Source organism: Parasteatoda tepidariorum, chromosome 9, assembly GCF_982258835.1.
Source record: "Parasteatoda tepidariorum strain Cologne lab strain chromosome 9, Ptep-v5.0, whole genome shotgun sequence".
NCBI classification, from domain to species: Eukaryota; Metazoa; Arthropoda; class Arachnida; order Araneae; family Theridiidae; genus Parasteatoda; species Parasteatoda tepidariorum.
This window is the reverse complement of record NC_141763.1, coordinates 23545547-23571897: the sequence shown is the minus strand read 5'-3', so window position 1 is coordinate 23571897 and position 26351 is coordinate 23545547. Positions and strand designations below refer to the sequence as shown.

General features: G+C 30.1%; 1 protein-coding gene across 3 annotated transcripts in view; it reads left to right on the top strand.

The window, feature by feature from the left end:
- LOC107451545 (dual specificity calcium/calmodulin-dependent 3',5'-cyclic nucleotide phosphodiesterase 1) overlaps positions 1 to 26351 on the top strand; it is a 600146-nt gene that overhangs the window by 512563 nt on the left and 61232 nt on the right. For 2 of the 3 annotated variants that reach the window (XM_043042289.3, XM_043042288.3), the window contains exon 3: positions 7593 to 7722. In XM_043042289.3, coding sequence (XP_042898223.1) covers positions 7593 to 7722 — 130 coding nt within the window. Of the gene's footprint in view, positions 1 to 7592; positions 7723 to 10379; positions 10881 to 26351 lie in introns of those variants that run through there. The other variant, XM_043042290.3, reaches the window with a different exon arrangement.

Genomic DNA, 26351 nt, shown 5'->3' with positions numbered 1-26351 from the left:
CTTTGACTCGTAAATATATTCTTGAAATTAAATGGTAAAATTATCAAATACATTTGACTAATGCATAATCCTTTCCTCCTACGTTTGCCAAACATAATGGATTAAGTTACCGAAATAAATTATCATCTTAATGAAATCCCACTTTTTGACGGGCATTAATTCTATGCTACATGACAGTAGTTCTCAGGTAATACTATCGCTTTTCACATACATCGAAAAGTTTATATAATAAGATTTGCTGAATGTTGACCGACGGCATGGGCTCACATGACTGCCTGCTCATAATGTACAATTTTATTGTTGCGATAGGTAAATATAAGAATTACATTGAAAATTGTAAAAAAATAAGGGTCATGGAGGTTAAGGCTCTACAAATATGACTTGATTGGGACAATGTGGTCAGTATTAAGAAGATTCCCAGATCAGCTGGTACCCATGTATCTGAAGCTGGTCGTTTATCATTAGGAGTTAGTACTACTGTAAATGAATTTGTTTATTAGACATCCCCCCCCTTGACTAGATTTTTTTAATTAACCAATAATGAGGTTTTGTTTAAGCACAATAGTGGTTAATTAAAAAAAAAATTTACTTCACGGTTATTCCACGGGCTATTGTGGATATCGACACATTGAAATTAGCTATTAACATGTATTGAATACAAAGAAAATTTTGTTTTTAGCGATTAACATGCATTGAATACTAAGCAAAAATTGTTTAATTTGTTATAAAAGATTCAGAGCATTACTATCGGGTCCTATATATTTGTTTGTATAGAGAAAAAAAGAAAAGAAATGGGAAAAAACGGACCTACTTGAACAAATTTTAATCTAATCATCGGATCTTCACGTTCAATCTTAATGGCTCAAGGGGATGACCTAAAATATTCTAATTAATTAATAAGATCGTTCAGGCAGATGATAGTTCAAGTTACGTAATCAAACAAAAAAAAACGTACTTTTTCTGAATAAGCATACCTTTTTTTCAACTAATTCAGATTTTTCACCCTCAAAATATAGGGAGTGTTCGCAATCTGGAAAATATGGTCCCAATAACTGGTGAAGAACAGCTTTCGAAAGTTCGGAGTCATTAAGGTCAATTTTATTTTTTTGTATTCCACCATTTCTCGAGAACTTTTAAAACGAACTAAAAATCTTTAGCCCACAAAAACAAAAATTTCTAACGATAATTCAATGCAGAGAACAACTTTTATTAAATATTTATTAGTTATAATATTTTATTTAATAATAGTTGAAAAAATTTCGAATTGTTAGGTATATAATTTTTTTTACATCATTTTAAAGAATGTGATTTTCTAAGACAAAAAAAAAAATAACAAACAAACTTGAAAGAAATTGGTCGTATAGTTCCTAAGAAATTACATTTCAACAAAGTCATATTTTTAAAATTTGATTTGTATTTTGAAATTCAACATTCAATTACATATTTAAGCTCTTAATTTTATTTTTATTTAACAATCACTTTTTTCCCTAATAACTCTGAATATATTTTAAAAGTTGATGGAAGAATATTTTTAATCAAAAACTAAAGTATCGATTTTCGAACCCATTTGTGTAAATTTCAAATTAGCAATGAATATTTCAATTTTTAAAGAACGAATCATGGCACTTAACGAAAATGTGTGTTTACAGCTGTAAGATAAATTGCCTTCAATATTTCTCTTTCTGGGCCTACAACCCATTTGAGAATTTACCGTTCATATATTTCAAATAGGAAGAATAAGAAATTGCTTAGAATAAAATCTGCACTCATAAATAATCTAATTTACATTTGTATCAGGATTCAAAGATACCCGATCAGCTTCACAGGCGTTGTGATCATATAGTCATGTTCCAATAAATCAAGAAATCGCTTTTAAAATGAAAATTGCTAATAGCTAGATTGAAGAGATTCGATTTTTTTTTTACTATCGCTGCCTATTTTCTCCGAAAGAAGGAATGATAAGTGCTCCGCTTTCTGTAAAATATTTTAAAAGTGATTGAGAATTTAAAGAGCTGTAACTAATAGAATCCTATCATATTTTACCCATACTTCAAGAAGGCTTATTGCAAAATAAACCGGAGAAGGTGGCTTTTTTTAACTTTTGAATTATTTCTAATTCGCGGTGGGAAAAATAATTTATATCCCATTTACTATACAAATAAATAAAAAATAATAATAAAAAATAAAAAAAAAACCACTGGAAAAAAGTTTCCTCAAAGTGTAGCAAGCTGGCATCCATACCATCCAATAGTGACCATATCTTGGAAATATTAAAAGAATGGTGACAAAAGTTTAACGCAGTAATCGCAAGTTGTCTGAATTTTAATCCTTTGCACTCTAAGTACTTTAAAATTTAACTTGAACAAATGCAAGCACTTAATAATTGAAAATATATGATACGGTGTTTTTGCATAAATTTAAAAATTTATAAAATATTGTGGTTACTTAAGATTGAGGTATAAAAATGTTTAATTTTAGAAAGGTGATTGTTGAAATCAGAGTGAAAAGAGTTAAGAATGCAATCTGTTTGTAGCACAAATATTGAATTTACAAATATTTTTTGTTCATAGCAATTTGTTAAAATGCTGTGTTTCTTCGATTATTTCTACCAGTTTTTCATTTTTTCTGTTTTATGGCTAGCCTATAACTTCTCATACTCATACCAACCCCTCGTGGTCTGATCAGGGGTAAGCTAATCTCTGTAACTTAAGTGTAAAGAGCAATCCAGCACGAGTGGTAATTACCAGGACGGCCGGGTCTCTACTTTAACAGAGTCACACTTACTTACACATATACACACATCCTCACATTCCTTTAACTCGCCCCCCTTTTGTTTGTACTCCCAAACTGTAAATATTCATTAGTGTTTATTTTCTCATTGTACTTTAATTTTACCTTTTTTCATGTACCTTTTCATTACTTGTAATTTTGTTATTACCTAATAACGGCAAAGTGCCATTTTTTTCTCCTCTTACGGACTCCATTTTGCTCCCCAAACTTTATTTTTGTCGTGTATGTTTGTTTCTTAGACTAATTTCAGGATGAATGGGAAAAGGGCAACAAGGCCTCAGACACACAGTTCCACTACAACGAACGAACTCATACTCAAATGTGGTAGTTATCTTAGCATCAGCCCAGCAAAGAGGCTCTAACTAATTCATCTGAGTGGGAATGTATGATAAATCGCAGAAGCGCAATTGAATGGTGGAAGTTGGGGTTCCGTAACATTTACTGAGTGAAAATTAAAATAAATTGGCGAGATTAAACAAACAAATTAAAGAGAGAGTAGAGGTTTTTGTGGCAGACTGCCTCGCCCCCCCCCCCCCCGAGGTATTACCCCCGAGCTTCGCAGGTGCACAGTAGCCACATAGCCTCAGAGAAATAGGAAAAATACATGATAATAAATGCTTAAAAATATATACAAGTATTTACAAAATTTACGGGACAATACCCCATCGGATAGGAAAAAGGCTGTTCCCGGGCTATATTTCATATTGTCTTTCATGAGCTCAAAATCAAAGTTATTTAAGTAGTTGCACGTATCAAAAGAGAGTGCATCTCTGAAGAAATTTGCACATAGTGTTAATCTATTTTGTTGACTTTTAAATCTTTTCTTAGATTTTTTTATTCTTATGTATCTGAACCCTATAACCTACCAAGCACTAACGATGACTTATTAAAAAAAAAAAAAGATTATAAAGACTGTTACGCCAGTTATTTCCGTCTTAAAATTTATCTGCGATCTTTGCTCCTCTCAATTCAATTGATCGATGATTGATCAATTGATCTCAATTCAAATAAATATCGATGATGTGATCCAAAATTAACCCTTTGACGCAGAATTTCTATTAAAAATATTTCACTTTGTTTTTTCATTATTTCGTTTTAATTTATTTCAAAATCAGTGTAAGATATTATATTTAGAATTTTAATAGTTCATGGTTATGAAGTACAGCATAAAAAACACCAGTGCCCCGTGTTTTGTTGCGTTAAAGGTAAAATCTTCCAAATTTGGCATTTCCAAACAATAATTTTGCATATTTGCAGTTATTTATATCTATGAGAAAGTGATATTCAACACTCTTTAATTTATAAAATCAATCATTGATAAATTTCAGAATAAGAAAGAAAAAAAAATCACTTTTTTTGGGGGGGGGGATTTTATATTTTAGTACAAATATAATTACGATATTCTAAAAAAAAGTTAGTATTTATTAAACTGTTTTTTTATAATGAAGAAACACCGAAACATATTTTTGCTTGCAATTATAGACTAAAAGAAATATGAAATGGACACCGGTGTCTCATCTGCCTTAAAGAGTTAAAACATATGTCTTAATACGAATGTACAAACAAAACAGTTTGTGCGAAAAAATATCTAATAACAATTCAATTAATAATTATTCAGTTAATAATTATTCAGTTAATAATTCAGCTATTCATAAAATAAGTTCAGAGATAATTTTATGAATAAAATATTTTTTTTTTTATAATATAGTTTACATTTTCATATAAATGTAATTTAAGAACAGAGATAAAAAGTTATTTTATTTCCTACTATTTACTTCCTAGTTAATGTACAGAAATATATTATAAATAAATTAGATTATAACTATCCTGTTTGGTTTATATCTGAAACACATGTAAGTCATACAAGTTTAATATGTATAAGATTGTATTATCAAAAATTTCAATTCAGTAAAAGCATTTTTTTTTATCTATTCGGAAATTTCATCTTCGTTATTCAAGCAGGATTCCTTTCTTCTTCTATTTGTGATAGAGGTTCTTATTTTATATTCTATCGTCAGAACAAATTGAACTCAGAGTTACAGATATCCAACTTTGCAATTGAAACCGAAGTATGTTTTCCACTACATTTAAATTTCAAAAATTTCATATATATACATTTTTTACAAAAACCCTTTTTATTAAACTTACTTTATTCTTCTTCTTTTAGAGTGTTGCTAGCATTTCTTTATTTGATGTCTAAAAAACAATATTTTATTTATAAAGATTTTATTCGAGAAGTGATAAATTATGAGTTAACGAACTAAAGGTAACTGGAAAGCTCAAGCGAAGTGAAGAAATTGTGGAAAAGAAAAAAGGAGAATTTATGCGGACCGAGAAGAAGCTAGTGATTCGAAGCATGATAAAATCAATTTTTAAGCAATTTTAAGTTTCGTAATAAATATAAGAAGAAATAAAGTTTTTATCGTTTTATCTATCACTGGACCAGAAAATTTAATTTTTCTGTTAATAGCCAGTGGTTGGTAGGCTCTAATAACTTAGCAGCCACTTTTTCTTTAAACTTAATGAGTCACCGATATCGACAGGTTATTTTCATTTAACGCGTTCACGCCGGGGAGACCCACCGGTGGGTCACGCTAGATTGTCTCATCGGGCGGCGTACCGGAGTAAAAACTGGTAACAAACAAATTTCATTTTTTAGTTTTTTTCCGGGAATAATAAAAATCCATAACTACCAATTGTTTTTAACGGATGCAATTTTTATATTGAATTACTTCTTCGCCATGATAAATTTCCTAAAATGAATTGTTGTTGGTGAGAATAGATTAACTCCTCCCGAATATTATCTAATATTGAAATAGTTCCTCTACCAGTGTTTTCTCTTTTCCGTCCCGCTTTCAGGCGCAACACCCGGCGTGAATGGCCGCTTTTTGCAAACTTTTTTTTTCCTTGGATTAAATTATAGTTAAACAATTTTCATAAAAGAAAAGAGAGAGAGAAGAGGGGAAAAAATGGAAAAAAGTCACCGGTTGTTTGTTTAATTTATGTCGCAACTTTTTTATCTTCTAATTTCAAGTCTAACTTCAATGTTTTAAGCCATTGGTTACTAAAAAACAGTTCCCTAACTCCATTCCCGGATTGTGACAATAGCCTTGCCATAAAGTCGCGTAACCTGAATGCTAGTGTAACCATTTTCCAAAATAATTTAAATAAGGGTAGAAAAAGATCGAAAAAACAAAATGTCTCAACTATAACTTAACCAACAGCAAAAATATTTGTATATTAAAAATCTGCTTTACAACTGACCAGAAAATCTCTGATAATGACGTGAAAATCAAAAATTATATAATTTACGACAGCTCATGAAGTAGTTGTCACCCAATTTTTCCAGACAGTAGTCATCTTGTATGACAACTACATTGTCACACTGAAACCATGATTGAGACTTTGAAATAGCCTTCAAAAATCATGAAGTGTTCTTCCAACTTTAAAAAAAAAAATTTCAAAAGTAGCTACTAAGTGATAAAAAATGAAAAGAAATAAAAATTACTTTAATGTGATGTCACAGGAAAAGGTAACACCAAGCAGGCTTTCTGGAATTGGTAAGTCGCATTAGAAACAACAAGTGACATGTTACATAAATATTTGAATCATGGTAGTTGTGGGCAACAAAACTTTAAATGAAAAATAAGAACTTCATATTTTCTACCACTAGAAAAACTATTTTTACAAAGACTAGCAAGTTGCTAACCATGATTAACTGACAAAAATTTTCATTTAATTTATATGCTAACCTGCTGTCATGGTTTTCAAAAACGCACTTTTCCCGTTAATGGAAAATAAAGCAGTTAAACGCTTAAAACACACTGTGGGGTCTGAGGTGGCTGCAAAGGGATGCCAACTGATCCCCCTTCCTGAGTTGGTATCTCTGCTTACCATAAGATCTTGTGAATGGTGAGACTAATGTGCATGGGTGAAAGCGAGGCGAAAAAAAGGAAAGGCTGGTAGTAAAACCATTTCAGTTATCTAGTTTTCGGGAAGAGTTTGCATATTCTTTTTTTAAACTATTCAGCAATATCTACTACATTATCTTGGAACTGAACTGAACTGTATAAAATATTGGGGCACCTGAGGCCGCTTGTTGCCCTTTTCCCATTCATCTTGAGCTTGATCTGTGTGGTGCTTCGTTGAGGTAGTGGAATGCAAATGAAGTAAAAGAGTATTCACGTGGATCATTGATGTTCTGACTGTGTGATTATATGCAGTAGGGTGATAAGATTATATTGTAAAAGTATGAACTTTAGCTAAGCAGATATGGTGAAAATGAGGTTATGTATATGCTACTGATGTCGGGAATATGATGCATTACTGCAATAGTATGCTGTTATTGGTCTGATGTTCTTGTCTTCAGTCAAATTAATATTTCATTGAAATTTGCTGTAGAGCAAGAGGGGGCTTTTCGGTTTAATTTGTTATTTAATTTAGCTATATGACATTATCCTGGAAAAGAAGCAGCATTATATATATGCTAAAATTATAAAAGAAGTCTTGATAGTTACAGATATTTTATTTTTCTCTGAAAAAAAATGCTTGAATGAAATGTCTTTCGTACCATTTTTTGCACTTTTCTATCTTGCTATATAAAGGCTTTCAGCCGTGTCACAGTGGACTATCAGTACTAATTATGCAAAAATATGTAATGAATGCAATATGGTCTTTTTATATTTTTTAGACTAGCAAAATATAATAAAATATTGAAAAGTGATTTTTCCCAATTTTTTTTATATTTTGACTATATATGAAAAAAACTTTCAGGAGATATATGTATGTTTTTCTTTTGATAGGTTCTGCTGTCCTTGTACGCAAAACAAAAGATTCGACTCCTAGATCCCCAACAAATGGGAGCTCTGGGGAAGGAGAAGATGACCTGCCACCTGTCGACACCCTTGAAGCATGTGATAAAGCAGCTGAGAGGTCAGTTAATTGTGATTTTAGTATTAGCTTCTCAAATTATTCAACTGCAAAACTGTTAACCCATTTCTCCATCAACCAGTGATTTAAAACTTTTTGAAATGATAAAATTACCTTTGGGGAAAAGGTGGTATAGTATTAATCAATGTCGGAACCTACGTTTACAGAGATGCCAACTTACTCCGGACAGCAAATATAGATTTTAAGGTGGTAGTTTATTAATTGTGATTCTTGGTTTAATAAATTCAATTTAGTATATTTTTATCCACCTCTATTTCTAAGTAATTCGTAGGCTTATATAATTCACCACTTTAAACTACATATGTCATGCTATACCAGTTAAATAGCAAGCAAAAATAGTCAAATATTTGCAAAATTTACTTTGTAGTTATTTACAATTTTTTAAGTTATTTTGGAGTGTCCGGAGGAGTTGCATACATGCCAACTTTTAATCCTTCCGAGGACGATTTTCCCCAGTGGTAGTAAAACGGAATTCTAATTACAATTTTAGGCAGAAGCAAACGCTGTATTTTGAAAAAGTTTATGCAGACTACAACATTCGTATTACATTTTTTTATATATGCTTAATTTTCTTAAAAATAGTGGTGGTCAAAAAGATTATACATTAAGTTTACAAATGCAAGGAATATATAGAAAGTATACATTTTACTACCACTTTAAATATGGAAATAAAATTTTACGCCAAATGCGTAAAAGTTAGTAGGTATGGAGTTGGCATCTCTGCATTTAGGAAATAAAATAAAAAAGAGGTAGAATTTAATTTCTTCAATATTATATTATTTCCTTTAACTATTGTTCTTTACAACAACACAATCAATGATATATATTTAGAATGGAAGTTGATTGAGCATCAGGGAAATATTTAATTTCCTTCTATTCCAATTACCAGAAAGAACCACCTTAAAGACCACGTCCCCTGGCGTCCAGATATATTTCGATGATTATGATTGAGCATCAGGGCTGAAAGCCCATATATATCGAGACGGAAAAGAGTAAAAACTGGTAGCAAATAAATTTCATTTTTTAGTTTTTTTTTCGGGAATGATTAAAATCCATAACTACCAATTGTTTTTAACGGATGCAATTTTTATATTGAATTTCTTCCTCACCGTGATAAATTTCCTTACAGTGAATTGTTATTGTTGAGAATAGATTAACTCCTCCCGAATATTATCTAATTTGAAATAGTTCTTCTACCAGTATTTTCTCTTTTCCCGTACCAGTATTTTCTCTTCTCCCGGCGTGAACGTGTTGAAGCAGAAAACAAAAGTGATATTGCTACTTACTTATTCACTGTTCGAAATTCACTTACTTTTGCTGCCAAAAGGCAGAGAGACCAAGTTTGTCAATAAAAGTGCGAACGTAATATTTGAACGGCCTTTATCTCCATGTTGTTCATAGTTTTACGTTCCAGTGGTTTCTTATAGGTAGTCGGATAAGACCACTACGAAAGTAAACCATAACTAGGGAGAAATTGAATAAAAAATCTAGTAAAAATAAAAAAGTGGTAGCAAATATGTGTTTGAAACTTTTTTAATTTAGATATATGATTGGTTTGTCTTTACATGTCAACCCCTACAGATTCAATTCTCAAATATATATGATAAATTTCTCTCATTTACTTTTAAAATAGAATTTGGGTTCATGCGCACAACTGGTTCACTTTTTAAAAAGTCTGCGCAGACTACTTATAAAAAACAGTGTGGAAGTTTCTGGTGCAGGAGGTGATGATTGGGCACACAGTGTCTTAACACGTTCACGCCGGGTGTTGCGCCTGAAAGCGGGACGGAAAAGAGAAAATACTGGTAGAAGAACTATTTCGATATTATATAATATTCGGGAGGAGTTAATCTATTCTCAACAATAACAATTCACTGTAAGGAAATTTATCACGGCGAAGCAGCAATTCAATATAAAAATTGCATCCGTTAAAAACAATTGGTGGTTATGGATTTTTAATATTCCCGGAAAAAAACTAAAAAATGAAATTTATTTGCTACCAGTTTTTACTCCGGTGCGCCGCCCGATGAGACAATCTAGCTTGACCCACCGGTGGGTCACCCCGGCGTGAACGTGTTAAACAGTTAAAACCTATATATTTTATTTTAATTCAGTTTTTTACATTATAGACTTTTGTATTTATATATACAAATTTTTTTAGGTTTTTTATAAAAAAAATTGCTAAAGCAAGCGGTTAATGTAAAATTAAGAAAAAAAAATTCCAACTAATGCACGAATTACCCTGTATACGACATATTTTTAATGCGCTGCTTTCTGAAAACAATAAGAATTACATAAACAACTATCAATGAACTTAAAACCCATCGTGACCACGAAATGTTTTACCGACGCCATTGACTTAAGGAAAAAACAATCTTAAATTCAACTCAAAAAAAGTACCGCTTTAAATTATGTCCACACACACTCATAACGAACTTTTCTTGAATAAAGAATAAAATCTCCCAACTCTAAACGAGCTCTTATTGTTCGGATAAATATTTATTACATTATACATTTTCATTGATAAAGACAATATATTTATGTGTGCAGCGCTTCTGTTTTATGGTCCATAGAAATCGAGGCGAAAAAATGTCTGAAAATCGTCAATTATTACGAGACAATAAAGTGATTCTCTTCTTAGAGTTGACATTTGTCCATTTCAAAAACATCAGCTTGCGTTTATAGCTCACGCAGGTGGAAACCCTAGTGCTGATCAAACATTGTGTCAACTTCTGCGTCCGTTCTCTTAAACAACCAGCTTTTCTGTGAAAAGGACAAGTTAGGCAAAAGTTTGCTTTGCTATAGGGAAACGAGATAAACATTTTATAGGGTTAAAGTTTTCGTCTATTTAGATAAACAATCACTTACAATTTTACCGTAGTGATGGATAACAAGGATGAAAATATAGTAATGGATAATAAGGATGAAAATATAGTAATGCATAATAAGGATGCAAATATAGTAATGGATAATAAGGATGAAAATATAGTAATGACTAATAAGGATGAAAATATAGTAATGGATAATAAAGATAAAAATATAGTAATGGATAATAAGGATGACATTATTGTAAAGCAGAATGAGAATGAAAACGTCTTCCAAACACCTGGAATGATGATTATGTCCGACGCGATCGAAAAGTAAGTCGAATTTTAACTAAGAATTCTAATATGCATATTTGTTTAAAATATTTATTTTTATTTATTTATTTTTATAAAACTTTACTTTCAATTGTTTTCACCACGTCGATATGAAATTATTTCGATTTTTTTTTCTTCTTTTTTTTTGCTAAAAATTTGAATAACTTATATAGAGATGGCAATTCTCTCAATTTCAATAAATATTTTCGAGGAGTAGTCGTTTAATGTATAATTATTTGTTTAGCAAATTCGATTTATAGGATTGATTTTAACTCAGCACTGCTTTAAAATAATTAAAAGGCTTATGTCATATGCCGTTTAGTCACTTTGTTTTGCGTTGAGACTTCTAAAAAAATTGTCAAAATTGAATTAATCGAAAATCTGCAGCTTTCAAGTTGTAGTTCTCTAACTTTTTTTCTCTACTGTTCTTTTTTCTTTCGATTTCGGAGCAGTTAGCATCTCTGCTAATGGAAAAGAATAAAATATTTGGTAAAAGTAAAAATTAATGTGTTAATTTCAGTGTTAGTTTAGACTTTCAAGCAGCGTACGTTTTTGTAAAAAGGGCAACTTGTAAAATTAGAAAAAGAACTTAGTTTTGCTCACATAAGGCAACAATTTTTTTTTGATTCGCAACTAATTACAATTTAACATTAGATAGAATTAAGATAGATAATATGATTGAAAACGTCACTCTTGAATCCTATCAACCTATCCATTTTTCCCCAAATCATCACTCCATTAATTTAATCTCAACTAAACACATTCTAACACGTTCACGCCGGGGTGACCCACCGGTGGGTCACTCTAGATTGTCTCATCTTGGCAGCGCACTGGAGTAAAAACTGTTAACAAATAAATTTCATTTTTTAGTTTTTTTCCGGGAATAATGAAAATCCATAACTACCAATTGTTTTTAACGGATGCAATTTTTATATTGAATTGCTTCTTCGCCGTGATAAATTTCCTTACAGTGAATTGTTATTGTTGAGAATAGATTAACTCATCCCGAATATTATCTAATAATGAAATAGTTCTTCTACCAGTATTTTCACTTTTCCCGGCGTGAACGTGTTAAAACATGACAGTTCATCGACACCACGGTATGCCAGCAACGCAAATGGGTCGCAGCCGCCGGGACGATACATTGATAACGTTAGTGTGGTGAGCAACCTAGAAACAAGTAGTATTACTAAGACGCTTGGGTCACTACAATAACAGAGTCACAGACAATGTAGTTACCGGTCTATCTATAGCTTACATAACCTTTTCTTTGTCTTTGACAGTTTTTTTTTGTCAATCTCTTGTAAATAGTTGTATATATTTTCTGTATTTTATAACACCTGCATAAATGTTAATATTATTCTAACCCGTGTAGATATTATTATATTCTAATCTAGTTTAATCTCAATTATGTTTAATTTCCCATCGATTTCATGATATGTTCAACCGATTGGTTTCCCACTCATAAATTTACTATTTGGTGCTTGGCTCCCCCCCCCTTCTCCAATTCTACTCCCACTTCACTGATTCCCCCATTATATGTCTCAGAAATCCGAAGAATTAGTTAATACTGCTTCGTGACAGCGCACTGAGATTTGAGCTATGTTCTAATGTTCTAGTGCCGACAAAATTCCACTGGCTGCTTACTTCTGTACCGCTACATCTTTACACTCCAATTTGCATTCCAGTTACCAGAAAGCACCACCTTATAGTTAAAAGTTCAAGATCGATGGGAAAAAGTAAACGGCCTGAGGTGTACTGATAATTTTTTATAATGATGAAAATTAAACCAATTAAGTATAACTTAAATTATTAAATGGCTACCGCTTAACCCGTTTTATCCCGACTTTTTATATTGAAGTGGTGCAAAAAGTGGCTTTATGAAAAAAGTGGTATAATATGTTATTCAACTAAATGGCTATTTGTTTACTATTTCAGTTCGAAATGTCCCTGCACCTTAGTGATAGAAACTTAACTTAACTTAACTTGTCCATCTAGTGATATAAACTTAAATCACTAATACATTATGGTGGAAGGGAAACTTTTAATTCTCCCTAGATAAAAAACAAAATTGAAACAATTGTCCTACCACAATATATGTTTTTGGAAAAGGAAACTGTCCTATAAATATGACGCTGAACAGGTTAAATGTAACAGGTAATTTCTAGCTAAAATAGCAGGTAGCAGAGAAATGTCCACTCGGAATGAAGAACAAATTTTTAGATAGTATATATTTTTTCTAGCAGACGTTTTTCATTTATAAACCATTCAATGGATTAAAGACGAGTTGAATATCTTTTATTACAACAATTTTATTTTCGGTTTTCATTATTATGAAGGTATTTGCTATTTTTAGTTAGGAAGAAAGTGGAAGACTTGGGAGTTTAGGAAGTGGAAGACATGACTACCATGCTTGATTTTATTTTATAACCGTCGTTGAACAGCCTACCCAAGTTTTGAGTTTACGACTACCAATGTTCAACTCCGTACTCTTGTAATTTTGAATCCAATCCACAAAACAAGGATACTTCTGGATCAAGTATTGGGAGAAATTTTGCCCTCATGAAGGACTTTTTGGTAGAACTACTCATATTTGCTTTGCATGGGAAAATCTCGAAAACCTTCCACGGTTAGCCTGACTGCAAAAAAAACTCTAAACCAAGATCGGATATTACCACTGAGAATATTTTACATGAGCACTGTGGTCGGTACGGAATTCGTATCAAAAAATCATCACTGGGATTCGAACCCGGCTCACGTAATTGGGAGGTTAACTAACTATCCCCTGAGCCACCACTACTCTTACTATGCTTATTTGCAGAATAAACAGTCATGAAAACTTTTATTTAACATAAGAAGGTTACGAAATTACAAATTTACATTTTTCCTTTTACTATCGATTTCAATTTCCTATAAAAAATTTCATGATAAATTTTATACTAAAAATATAGCGACCCATCAATAAACAAATTGTTTTAATACACTATACTGCATTTCTTTTAACTATAAAATTCGTTTTCCATTTAATAAGATCGTATAGAAAAAATTTAATTTATATTGAAGTATTGAATTGCTTAGAATAGATTATGCATCGCATATAAAGTATTAATATTTTAAGAACCATTCCTTTTTTTACTGATAACGAGAGCTTTAGAGTTGAAGTGTTCGACTCGAACTACGGAAGTGTTTAAGTGTTAATTCCCCTCTGACTCTCCTGCTCTATTAACATTAGTAATAATATTACTACATGAGTAATAATATTACTATAGTAATAATATTACTACTAGGCAAATTTTAATTTCAATTTTTCTAAACACGATTAGAATTTAGGAATTTTATCGCTCGGCCACCTGGCCGGCTTATTTAAAATTATAATTCATATTATAATGCTACAGTTAAAGAAGTAAAAATTTACATGAAATATTTGTGCAAAATATTGAAATTGTACGACACCATTATAAGATTTAAAAAAAAAAACATTCCATGCTTACACTCGCAGATTTATAAATGTTTTATGAAAAAAAAATTCCTTTGAGAATGCTCAGAAATTGTCATTCTGTCAACATATATAATTAGTGCTCCCTACCTGAGAAACGAAAATAGTAATGGATAGTTTATAGTAAAAATAGGGCCATCGGGAAACCAGCAATAAATGAAAGAATTTGACTACCAGCTTATTTCCCTTTGAAAGACCAACTAAATTTTGAGTTCACTGTTCAACTCCGACCCAATTTTCGATTCCATAGCCTTGTACTTCTGAATCCGAAATAAAATTGTTAAAAAATAAATAGAACATTAAAAATATATATATTAAAAAGCCGGAAAAAAATTAAAAGATATAATCTCTTCATCAACTCACACGATTATATCCGTAAAAAAGGAGTGCTTTCTAACTATGTATCAATATAATCAAAGCAAAATATATCAATACAATAGTGTGAGGAGCACTCAAAAAAATTGAAACAAAATAGAACGCGTTAAGTAAGAAAGTATCACGCAAAAAACAAAAAAAAAATATATATGGGTCATTCTCACAAAAACAGTCATTTTCATGTCCCCAGTATATTTTATGTTTGTTATACAGCTTACGAAAAAAAAAATTCAGGGAAAGTGTCCTTCAGAATGCAAGCTAACAAAAGAATAAAAATAAAATTATGAATTTTTATTTTTTATTTATTTTAGGTAATTAAAATATACCAATATATCATTCCCTCACTTGTCCCCACTGCTGATTTAAAAAAAGAAAAAAATTGTTTCTGAAATAAATTTTTTTTTTTTACAAATTCGTGTTTTTTATTTCAGAACACTGAAATAAAGAATTCAGAAAATCAATTTTAAATTTAATTTCTGATAAAAATATTAACACAGCGCTATTTTAAACTTTGTCCCCAGTGTTTCGCGTCATTCCCTCACAACAATGTTCTTATCGCCTGCAATCTTCTTAGAATAAAAATATTTTAATAAAAACTTCAGAAGTTAACAACTGGCATCATAGAACAAAAATGCAGTATGTTTCCATCTTCAACTTAAAGAAGCTTTGCTGTGGAATAATTTGAATGAATCAAACCAGGTAAAATTTTTTACATTTGTCATTCCCTCATGTCATTTTTTAGAGTAAAATAAAATACAACTTCATCGAGAAAGTGGATAATTATATGTTGCTTTCTTGTATGAATATAATTGTATGTGATTGACTTCAGAAATTAATTAGGCCTATCTGTTATTTTCAAATTTTATTGAATTCGTCATTCCCTCACTAGTGTATAAAGTGAGGGAATGATTCAAGATGAGTATATTATCAAATTTTTTTTGTTCAATCGTGCCAGCCAATTTTATTTCCCAAACCTGTAAAAACTATTAAATATATAAGACTAAATTATAATAAATTTAGATATACTTAGTATGTTATCATTTTCAAACTTTAAGTAGATGTAACTTAGATAAAAACATGTATTGAAATAAAATATCATTCCCTCACTTTTTAAATAGTGAAAATAATTAATTCACTTATTAATTAATTTGAAAAATAAATTAAAAAATTACTGAATTAATTTATTAAATTAATTAATTTATTTATTAAATTAATTTATTTATTTATTAAATTTATTTATTTATTTATTAAATTAATTAATTAATTATTATAAATTAATTATAAATTAATTATTTAAAAAATTAATTAATTTAAATATTAAGTATAATTAATAGGATATATACTTTCTTTATAATGCCATTACATATTTCTATTAATATAAAAAGTTTCAGAGCTTTTTATTCACTTTACTTTTTTGGGATTTTATGAACTGAAAAATGACAGTTTTCGTGAGAATGACCCATATACATATTTATAAAGCTCAAAATGAAGATAAAACAAAGGAAAATTATAGACATATGAAAAAAAGGGGGGGGGAATAATAATGAAAAAAAATAACAAACAACTAATTTAAAAAAAAAAAGGATGAAATTTTAAAAAAACATACGGAAATTAAAAGATATAATCTCTTCATCAACTCTCACGATTATATCCGCAAAAAAGGAGTGCTTTCTAACTATGTATCAATATAATCAAAGCAAAATATATTAATACAATAGTGTGAGGAGCACTCAAAAAATTTTTTTCACAAAAATTACAACAAATGAAACTTCTTGTTTTTCTTAACTTTCTTCGTGTTTTCTTCTACTCATTTATTTTGTTATATATATATATATATATATATATATATATATATATATATATATATATATATATATATATATATATATATATATATATATATATATATATATATATATATATATATATATATATATATATATATATATATATATATATATATATATATTATAAACAATGCACAATAATCGTAATCAAAAATATAGAAAAATTCAAGCCATTTAATCGTTTATAGAGCCAAGCTAAGTATTTATCATCAACTCCTTAAATTTTTAAATGTTGTTTCGAAGCTACTTTTACGCTTATGATTTTCGCGGCCATCTGGTGATAGCTTCAAAAAATATAAACAAAATACCAATTGTTTACATAAAGGATCGATAGCATGAGTTTAAGAAGAAAGTCAAACAATGAGGAGAAATTTCCTCTCGTGCTTTATGCGTTCGTTCATTTGATGATTTTTCAACGAGTTAAATTGTAGTTATAAGCACAGAATTTGTACAATCGGTTATTTATAAGGGCAGAAGTTCAAGTTTAAGGCCAAGTGTTTGCAGCTGTAAAATTTCCTTTGAAAACAACATTTAGAAATCACAAATGGTAAGATTTTTTTTATTAAATCCTATACGCTTTTCGATATCCCATTGGTACAGTTTCATCGCTAACTATCGGTTTTACTATCGAACAGAAGAATAGAATAGACTCCGGTGAATGGTGACGTCACCGTCCACACTCGAAGGCTGCAAGTTTGAGGGTCCAGATCTTATATAACCTTATATATATTATAGCCTCATGCGGATATGATTCGAATCAGTGATTTGAATCTTTTAATTCGAATCACTGATCCAAATGACATCATTCGAATCACTGATCTGAATCACTTGATTCTAAAAGTTATTCGAATCTCATGATTTGAATCTGTTATTTGAACCACTTGAATTGAATCACTGATCAGAAACACTTGATTCGAATCCGTGATTTGAATCACTTGATTCGAATCATTGATCTGAATCACTGGTATGAATCACTTAATTCGTATAGTGACGCAAATCACATGATTCGAATCAGTGATCTGATTCACTTCATAAGAATCAGTGATTCAAATAGTATTGTTCGAATCATCGATCCGATTCGCAATTAAGGTAAATGGTAGGGATGATAAAAACGACAAAAGTTACGTCACACTGAAGTGATACATATACAGTTAAAACATTAATTTGGCAGTAAGCGTTCGAAAATTAAAAAATTAATGATATCCAAATATTTGAAAAATGTGGCTTAGCATTCTAAATCCTTAACAAAAGGTGTTTTTTTTATGGCATGAAAACTCTCCTAAAACACCAGCTGTAGTTAAATGTTGAAAATATTAGAAATTCCACAAAAAAGTGCCTTAAAAATCCAATAAGTTTTAGGTAACTAGCTAAATGATGTTATTTTATAAATCAATCTCAATCGTGAGAGTATTTTAACAGAACATTACTAGAAAAAAAAAATGGCCGTATAAAGAAAGGAATAGACATTTCATGCTTCTATATTTTCGGTCCGTTTAACTATCGCATTCCACCTGCGTCACAATGATACAGTGCAATAAAATATTTACATTTAAATTGCACTACCCAAGAAGGAAATGAGATTTCAGATTGAATGGACTACATGCCAGAAATTTCTTCCTTTTCCGGAGAAAAACTATGTAGTTTCCTTCTTTGAAATAAAAACACTCCAGTTTTCCTGTTTCACATGCAAAGGGATATTCGAAATAACCCAGATATTTTATAGAAGCTCCTGGTTATTTCAGTATACAGAATGCATAAACTTTTCAAAATCGTTCTGTTTGTTTAGGAAATGTTCCCATAAAGCTAGTTTTGAAGCGCGAAGTGTTTCGATATCAATACTGATGTGAGTGATGATGATACAATATAAACTTAACTATTTTGAAATAAAATTCTTTGTAATAATTTAAAAGAATTTGGAAACACTGTGAAATAGGCTGGGTTTTAAGGAATAGTATGGGTGTTTGACGTAACGAACTCTTTTTATTCTTTCACAAAGGAAAAAAATTATTTTAAAATAAGTTATTTAACAATATTGCCATTTAAGAACAAGTAAACGTAAGATGAAGAATGATAATAGGTGGCGCTTTTAATCACACTACTTACGGAATATAGGTGACGCGTTTAATTGCATTACAAGCACATCTGTGGATTTCGGAGAGATAATAAATTCCCTTATTTTGTTAATTATGATAAAATATTAATTTATTCAAACTAAGCTAAAAAAGATAGCAATATTTGCACAATGTTTATTAATATTTAATTTTAAAAAATTTAAAACTTTCCTTGTAAACCTACCTATATTTTGGTGGTGATCACAGTTTCTCGAAAACAAATACACAAATCTTCATACCCTTCTGCAGCTGTGGAATTTCTGTTGTAACTGCAAAAGTTTTTTCCTGGTAGTAACAAAAATTCCGTTTTTGTTTTTATATCCTTGGTTTAATAAATTGAATTTAAAGATATTTTGACCACTACTATCTGTAACCAATTTAAAAGGATATATAAAAAGAATATTAGGGAGCTTACAGAAATTTCATTCATAATAATTGTTAATTCAATAATATTCTAGGACACTTGAGTTAGCTAAATTCTAAGACAATGGTATCCATAGTCATTTGGTTGTTCGGGGCCAGGGGCCAAAGCGAGACGGAAATGATAGCATATTTCTTCAGTTTATTATTGAGGTAGAATGGTAGAAATCACATAAATTTGAGTGCGCTGCCGCGAAGCGGCATTGGCCGATTCAGCACCACTATAATTAATATATATATATATATATATATATATATATATATATATATATATATATAAATATATATATATATATATATATATATATATATATATATATATATATATATATAAATATATATATATATATATATATATATAAATATATATATATATATATATATATATATATATATATATATATATATAAATATATATATATATATATAAATATATATATATATATATATATATATATATATATATATATATATATATATATATATATATATATATATATATATATAAATATATATATATATATATATATATATATATATATATATATATATATATATATATATATATTAATGGCGGGAACTTGGGGATTGTCCCATTGACCACAGAAATGCCAGAACTGCTACTTTCTTCTCGTTACCCAGTGGGCACCTGTAGCGAAGCCACGGTTGTGGAGCAGCGTCGCCCACGTCACACAACCACAAACTCGTTTATAGGGCGGGTCAAATTCACACAATCACACACATAGGAGAAAGGACTTAGAACACACAGAGAGAGAAAAAAGCATCCATGCCATGAGCAGGATTCGAACCCGCGACCATCGGCTCCGCAGTCAGACACGCTAACCACTCGGCAGGCATATATATATTTACAACGCACGATAATCAACTCAAATTGAATAAAAACTAAGATTAAAAATAAAATAAATGTATACAACAGAAAATAATCAATGAGAAAACTATGTCGCAAGCTCTGTTACTGTGGTCACCCAGGCGTCCTGGTTGAATAACCACTCGTCTTCTGAGTTGCTCACAGCGTTGAGGTAGAATGTCTTTGCTCTAAATATAAATAATTTGAAAGGTAAGTCATAGTGGTAGTAACTGTTGAATAATTAAAGAGACGTTGACGTATACCTGTTTAGGCAGAGGGGATGCGATTGTTCTTGTTTTTCAGTGGCGCCATCTATGGCCAAGAATTCGACCAAACGTCACACCCGTTTATAGGGTGGACCAATTGATACATCCAATCATTCATCCACTGGTCGTAATTTTGACCTGAATCAGAGAACAATCTATCTCCAATCCAGTATCCCCAGAGGTATTGATTTGTTATGGGAACATGGAGGACTTTTACGACTCAACAGATTTAACGTGCATCAGTCACTTTACTACTCGGGGTGTCTTCGGCCGGCGGGGTTCGAACCCACGAACTCTGGGACATGGACCCAGCGCCCTACCGACCAGGCTATCCCAGCCAATTAAAGAGATAATAATAAATAAAAGTAATTGAGTTTCTACCACTGTGTACATTTATAGTCACCTGTGGTATCCCCGCACTTTGTCTTACAGTAGTTTTAATTATGTTATTGAAATCAAATTCTTCAACGAATCTAATAATGACCGATAAAAATTAGTTTTTAAAAATAAGTATTAATTTTCGGATCCACAAAAGGAGAGTTTTGCTTGAAACTGTAGACGCTCTTAATGGGCCATACAGAGTTACCAACTGCTCCACTTTCTGCAAAGGTTTTAATAAATTGGTAACGAATTAAGTAGTAAACTTGTAGTATAAGGTTAATTACCAAGAGGTAAAGTTGCATTTCATGTGATCCGCGAACTTTTGATATGTACTGGTGGAAACAATTACTAAAAATGAAAAGCCCTAAACTGAAAATAATTTAACTTTCGTTATCATTAGAAAATACTTTTTTACAAAGCGGAGTAAGTTGCCATCGCTGGCATTATCCTTAAGTACAAATGAAACTTTAAAAAAACTTTGTTTACATTTATCAATTTCTGCTTTTATTCACTACCACTGCAAAAAGTATTCCACAGAGATCTTAAATTTTCGAAGGTTCTATCATATATTTTCTACTATAGAAGTTTAGTTTGCATGATAGAAAACTTCTATAAATGCCACCGAATCTGTTTTATTAATCAGAAGAAGATCGCATAAAAGAAAAAAATCAGACCACTTTATTCGGAGAAGCAATCCCAATCGTCGATAAAGTCAAAGAACTGTTGCTGCATATACTTTACCCTGAAACTATTTATTAGCTATTTAGCAAATACTTTATACTATTTTTCTCCAGGCTGGGATAGTAGGGTGTTGGGGCCATATCCAAGAAGTCGTGAGTTCGATCTCCGCCGGCCGAAGACTCCTCGTGTAGATAACTGACACACGTTGAATCTGTTGGGTTACAAAGTCCTCCAAGTTCCCTTAACAAATCTATACCTTTGGGAGAGCCGCGATGACTCAGAGGATAGCGCGTTCGCCTTCCAATAAGGTGAGCCGGGTTTGAATCACAGCGATGGCTGGTCGATACGAATTCCGCATACGACTTGCCCAGACCACAATGCTGACGTGAAATGTCCTCAGTGGTAGACAGATCATGGGTTAGAGTCCCCATACCGTCAGGCTAACCGTGGGAGATCCTCATGGTCTTCCTCTAAATGTAACGCAAATGTGGGTTAGTTCCATCAGAAAGTCCTCCACGAAGGCGAATTTCTTCCAATACTTGACCCAGGAGTTTCCCAGTCTTCTGGATTGAGTTCAAAATTACAAGGATACAGGAGTTGAACGTTAGTAGTCGTAAACCCGAAAATTGGTCGGCTGTTCTACGACAGTTATAAAATACCTCTGGGGGTACTGATCCAGGGGTTCCCTTGTCTTCTAGATTGAGTTCAAAATTACAAGACTACGGAGTTGATCATTGGTAGTCGCAAACTCAAATTTCGATTCGCTGTTCAATGACGGTTATAAATCTATAAAATAAATCAATGCACTGAAAACAAATCTTCTGCTTTAAATGTAAAAACATCACTTTTAAAATCTAATTATGAGAATGTTGAATAACTATTTAACCGTTTCAGCGGAGCAGCAAATTTCAATTGAACAATTTAGCCAAGCAGGATATAGTGTGACCTTAGAAAATATATTTCAGGTTAAGTGACATACTACAGCTCTTTCTTGTTTAAAGAATAGTGGTTGCTAAACGTTTAAAAGTAATTAGTTTTACATTTCTAGCGGTTGGTAACACTTGCTAAACTAGTGTTGCCAGACGGGATACACTGTATGGGAAAAGGTTAAAACATTTTTTAGACATTTGAATATCATATAAATCATTTGAAAACGGGCCAAAAAGTTTTATCTTCAAATCTTTGATTTTTTTCCAGAATTTTACAATTTATGAGAAGAACCTTATGAAGCTGAGAGGGAAATTATAATAGAATGAAAAAGAGAGAATTAATTTAAGCGTGTTATATATTTTATGAGAGTCTCTGTCTAAAAATAAACAAAAAAAACTTAATTAAATATAATAAAATGTAATTAACTAAGTTCTCATAAAAAATTAAAATAAAGCTTTTTTTCGACCTTAAAAAAATTAAAACATAAATTTATCACCGCTTTAAATTTTGAACTCTTTTAGTTGTTAATTGTTTTTGGATTACTTACTTGTAAAGAGAAAAAAAAATCAGACTGTTTTTACAGTTCTGACAAAAACATTTCATTAATTTAGGAAAATATTGTTTAGTTAAAACTAAACTTGTAAGCTTGTCACTTAAAATAAATTTGTTTAATTATAACAATACAACCTGATCATTGTATTCTTCGCACGTCTGTATAAATTATAACAGGTAAATTTTAATTGAAATATGTGACAAAATCATTTTAAAATAAATTCATTAAACCAAGATAATAAAAAGAAATCAACTGGTAAAATCTCCTGCAAAAAAACTATGAAGTCTTGCCAGCTATTGAATCTCATTGAGAATGTTGAGCAACAGTTTAAAACAAATTATAATAGCTAAGAAACTAAAAATTTATGTTTAGTTTAGTTATTATAAATTTGTTAAATTGAAACGCTACAATATGATCATTCACACATAAGTTAAAATTGCAACGTGTAAGTTTTAATAGCACGTGATTATCAAAGTAGTCTTAAAATAAATTTACTAAACCAAAAAAAAATAATAAATAAATAAATAAATAACGGATGAAAAAAATCTTTAAAAAAAAAAAGCTTAAAAGCCCTATGAAATCATATGAGAATTTTGAGTGAGAATTTTAAACATTTTATTTTAAAATAAATTCATTACACCAAGATAAAGAAAAACCACTGATAAAATCCCCTGCAAAAACATGAAAGTTGCCAGCTATGAAATCTTATTGAGAATGTTGAGTACCAGTTTAAAACATCTTGTAGTAGCTAAGAAACTAAACAATGTATAGTTTAGTTATTATAAATTTGTTAAATTGCAACACTACAGTATAAAATTATCACACGTTAGTTAAAATTGCAACGTGTAAGTTTTAATTGTACGTGATTATCAAAATGATTTTAAAATAAATTTATTGAACCAAAAAAAACTAAAATAACTAACCACTGAAAAAAAATCTTTTAAAAAAAGCTTAAAAGTCGCCACCTATGAAATCATATAATGAGAATTTTGAGTGAGAATTTCAAATATTTTATTTTAAAATAAATTCATTACACCAAGATAAAAAAAACACTGATAAAATCTCCTGCAAAAAGCTTGAAAGTTGCCAGCTAGGAAATCTTATTGAGAATGCTGAGTAACAGTTTAAAATATGTTATAATTGCTGAGAAACTAAAAATTTTGTTTAGTTATTATAAATTTGTTAAATTGTAACATCACAATATGATAATTCACGTAAGTTAAAATTGTAACGTGTAAGCTGTAATTGATGTACGAGATTATCGAAATAATTTAGAAATAAATTTATTAAACCAAGAAAAAATAACTACTGAAAAAAAATCTTTGAAAAAAACTTACAAGTAGCCACCTATGAAATCTTATAATGAGAATGTTGAGTTACAATTTTAAACATTTTATTTTAAAATAAATTTATTATACCAAGATGATAAAAAAACCACAACAAAAAAATCGTGCAAAAAGCTAGAAAATTGCCAGTAAGAAAATATTCTTGAGAATGTTGAGAAGCAGTTTTAAACGTGTAATAATATGTAAGAAACTAAACATTTATGTTGAGTTACTTTATTACTTTGATTAGTTGTTAAATTGTAACACTACAATATGATCAATCATCCGTAAGTTAAAATTTTAACTTGTAGGTTTTAATTGATGTACGTGATTATCAAAATAATTTTAAAATAAATTTAATAGATAGACCATAAAAAAATAATAAATAGTCACTGAAAAAAAATCTCAAAAAAAAAGCTTAAAAGTCGCCACCTATGAAATCTAAGAATGAGAATGTTAAGTCAAAATTGTAAACATTTCATTTTAAAATAAATTCATCATACAAAAATTTTTAAAAAAACCACTAGTAAAAACTAGTTCAAAAAGGTTGAAAATTACCAGTTAGAAAATCTTCTTGAGAATGTTGAGTAACAGTTCAAAACGTGTTATAATGGATAAGAAACTAAACATTTTTGTTGAGTAACTTTATTATTTTGTTTAGTCATTAAATTTGTTAAATTGTAACACTACAATATGATCATTCACACGTAAGTTAAAATTGTAATGTGTAAGTTTTAATTGTTCTACGTAGCTATCAAAATAAATTTTAAATAAATTTATTCAACCAAGGAAAAATAAGTAATGAAAAAAATCTTTAAAAAAAAGCTTAAAAGTCGCCACCTATGAAATCATATAATGAGAATGTTGAGTAACAATTTTTAACATTTTATTGACGTTTGAGTATTGCATAAATCTCTTGAAAACAAGCCAAGAAGCTTTATGTTCGAAACTTCGATTTTTACACTTTATGAGATGAACTTTATAACTAAAGCGAAAAAGAAAATAATGTAAAGTGCAAAAGAGATAATGAAACTAAGCGTGTTATATATTTTCAGGCAGTCTCTGTCAATCGCTTCTAAAAAGCAAAATAAAAGTTTTTTTTCTTCGCTGTAAGTTTTAAAATCCTTTTGCTGTTAAGGGTCTTTGGATTCCGTCCAAATGCATTATAAAAAGTCTAGAATCGACTGTAACGAGAAAAAAGAAACTTCAACTTCAACTGTTTTTGCCATTTTATGGGATTGAGTTGTTTCATCCTAGAAACCAGGTTCCGAAAAGGATTGCGTTGGAAATGCGAAACCAAGCAAAAAATATTTGGGAATCAAAATCGACTGAGCGTAAAATCGTCATCAAAAAACTTTTTTAAAAAACACTTTTACTGGAAGCAGGAATAAATAAAATATGAAGAGCCTTTCTTTCCGAACGAATACTTTTTCGCGGACAGTGTTTTAAAAATAATATTAAAATTCGCATGCCTTATAAAATAAATTTATGAGTAAATTATGTTGTTTATTAATCAACTGCATAAAATATCTTCCCTTTTATTCAGCGTTGCTGGTTCTAAACTGAACGTAATAAATGCAGCAATGTCTGTTAGAAATTAGCTTTTATTCATTCTTTAAAAGCATATATTCAGTGCTCACGGCTTCTTATAAAAATTATAAATAAATAGATAGCCAATGTATTTTAAGCTTACTGAAATTTCAATCTAAATTTAAAATATTTATAGGGATGCCAATTGCCTCGCTTTTTGAAAAAGCCTTAATAAATTGGTAGCAACTTAAAAAGTAAAACTTGTAGAATAAGAATAATTATGTCCACACTTTAAAAGTGCAGCCGTGAGATAATTACAATAAAGTTACATTCATATGATACTTCCAATTTATGATATGTAGTGTGTAACTAAAAAACTAAAAACACTTTAAATTAAGTTACCAGAAGAAAATATTTATTTACAAATTGAAGTATGCTGGCATCTCGTAATTTAAATTAGCTAATTCACATTAAGAGTAACGTTATTTCTTAGATTTGGAACTAAATGTTGTTGTTCAAGTTCTTAACAAGCTGTGGTGGTTATTTCAGCTTAGTTTTCTAGGTACCTAATATGTACTTCCATAATCACAATTAATTTTAACGACATTTGGAATAAGTATTAACACTAGAAAGACGGAAAATTAGTATATACCTATATTGCCGAAAAGCAGTCAAAATGACTAGAGTG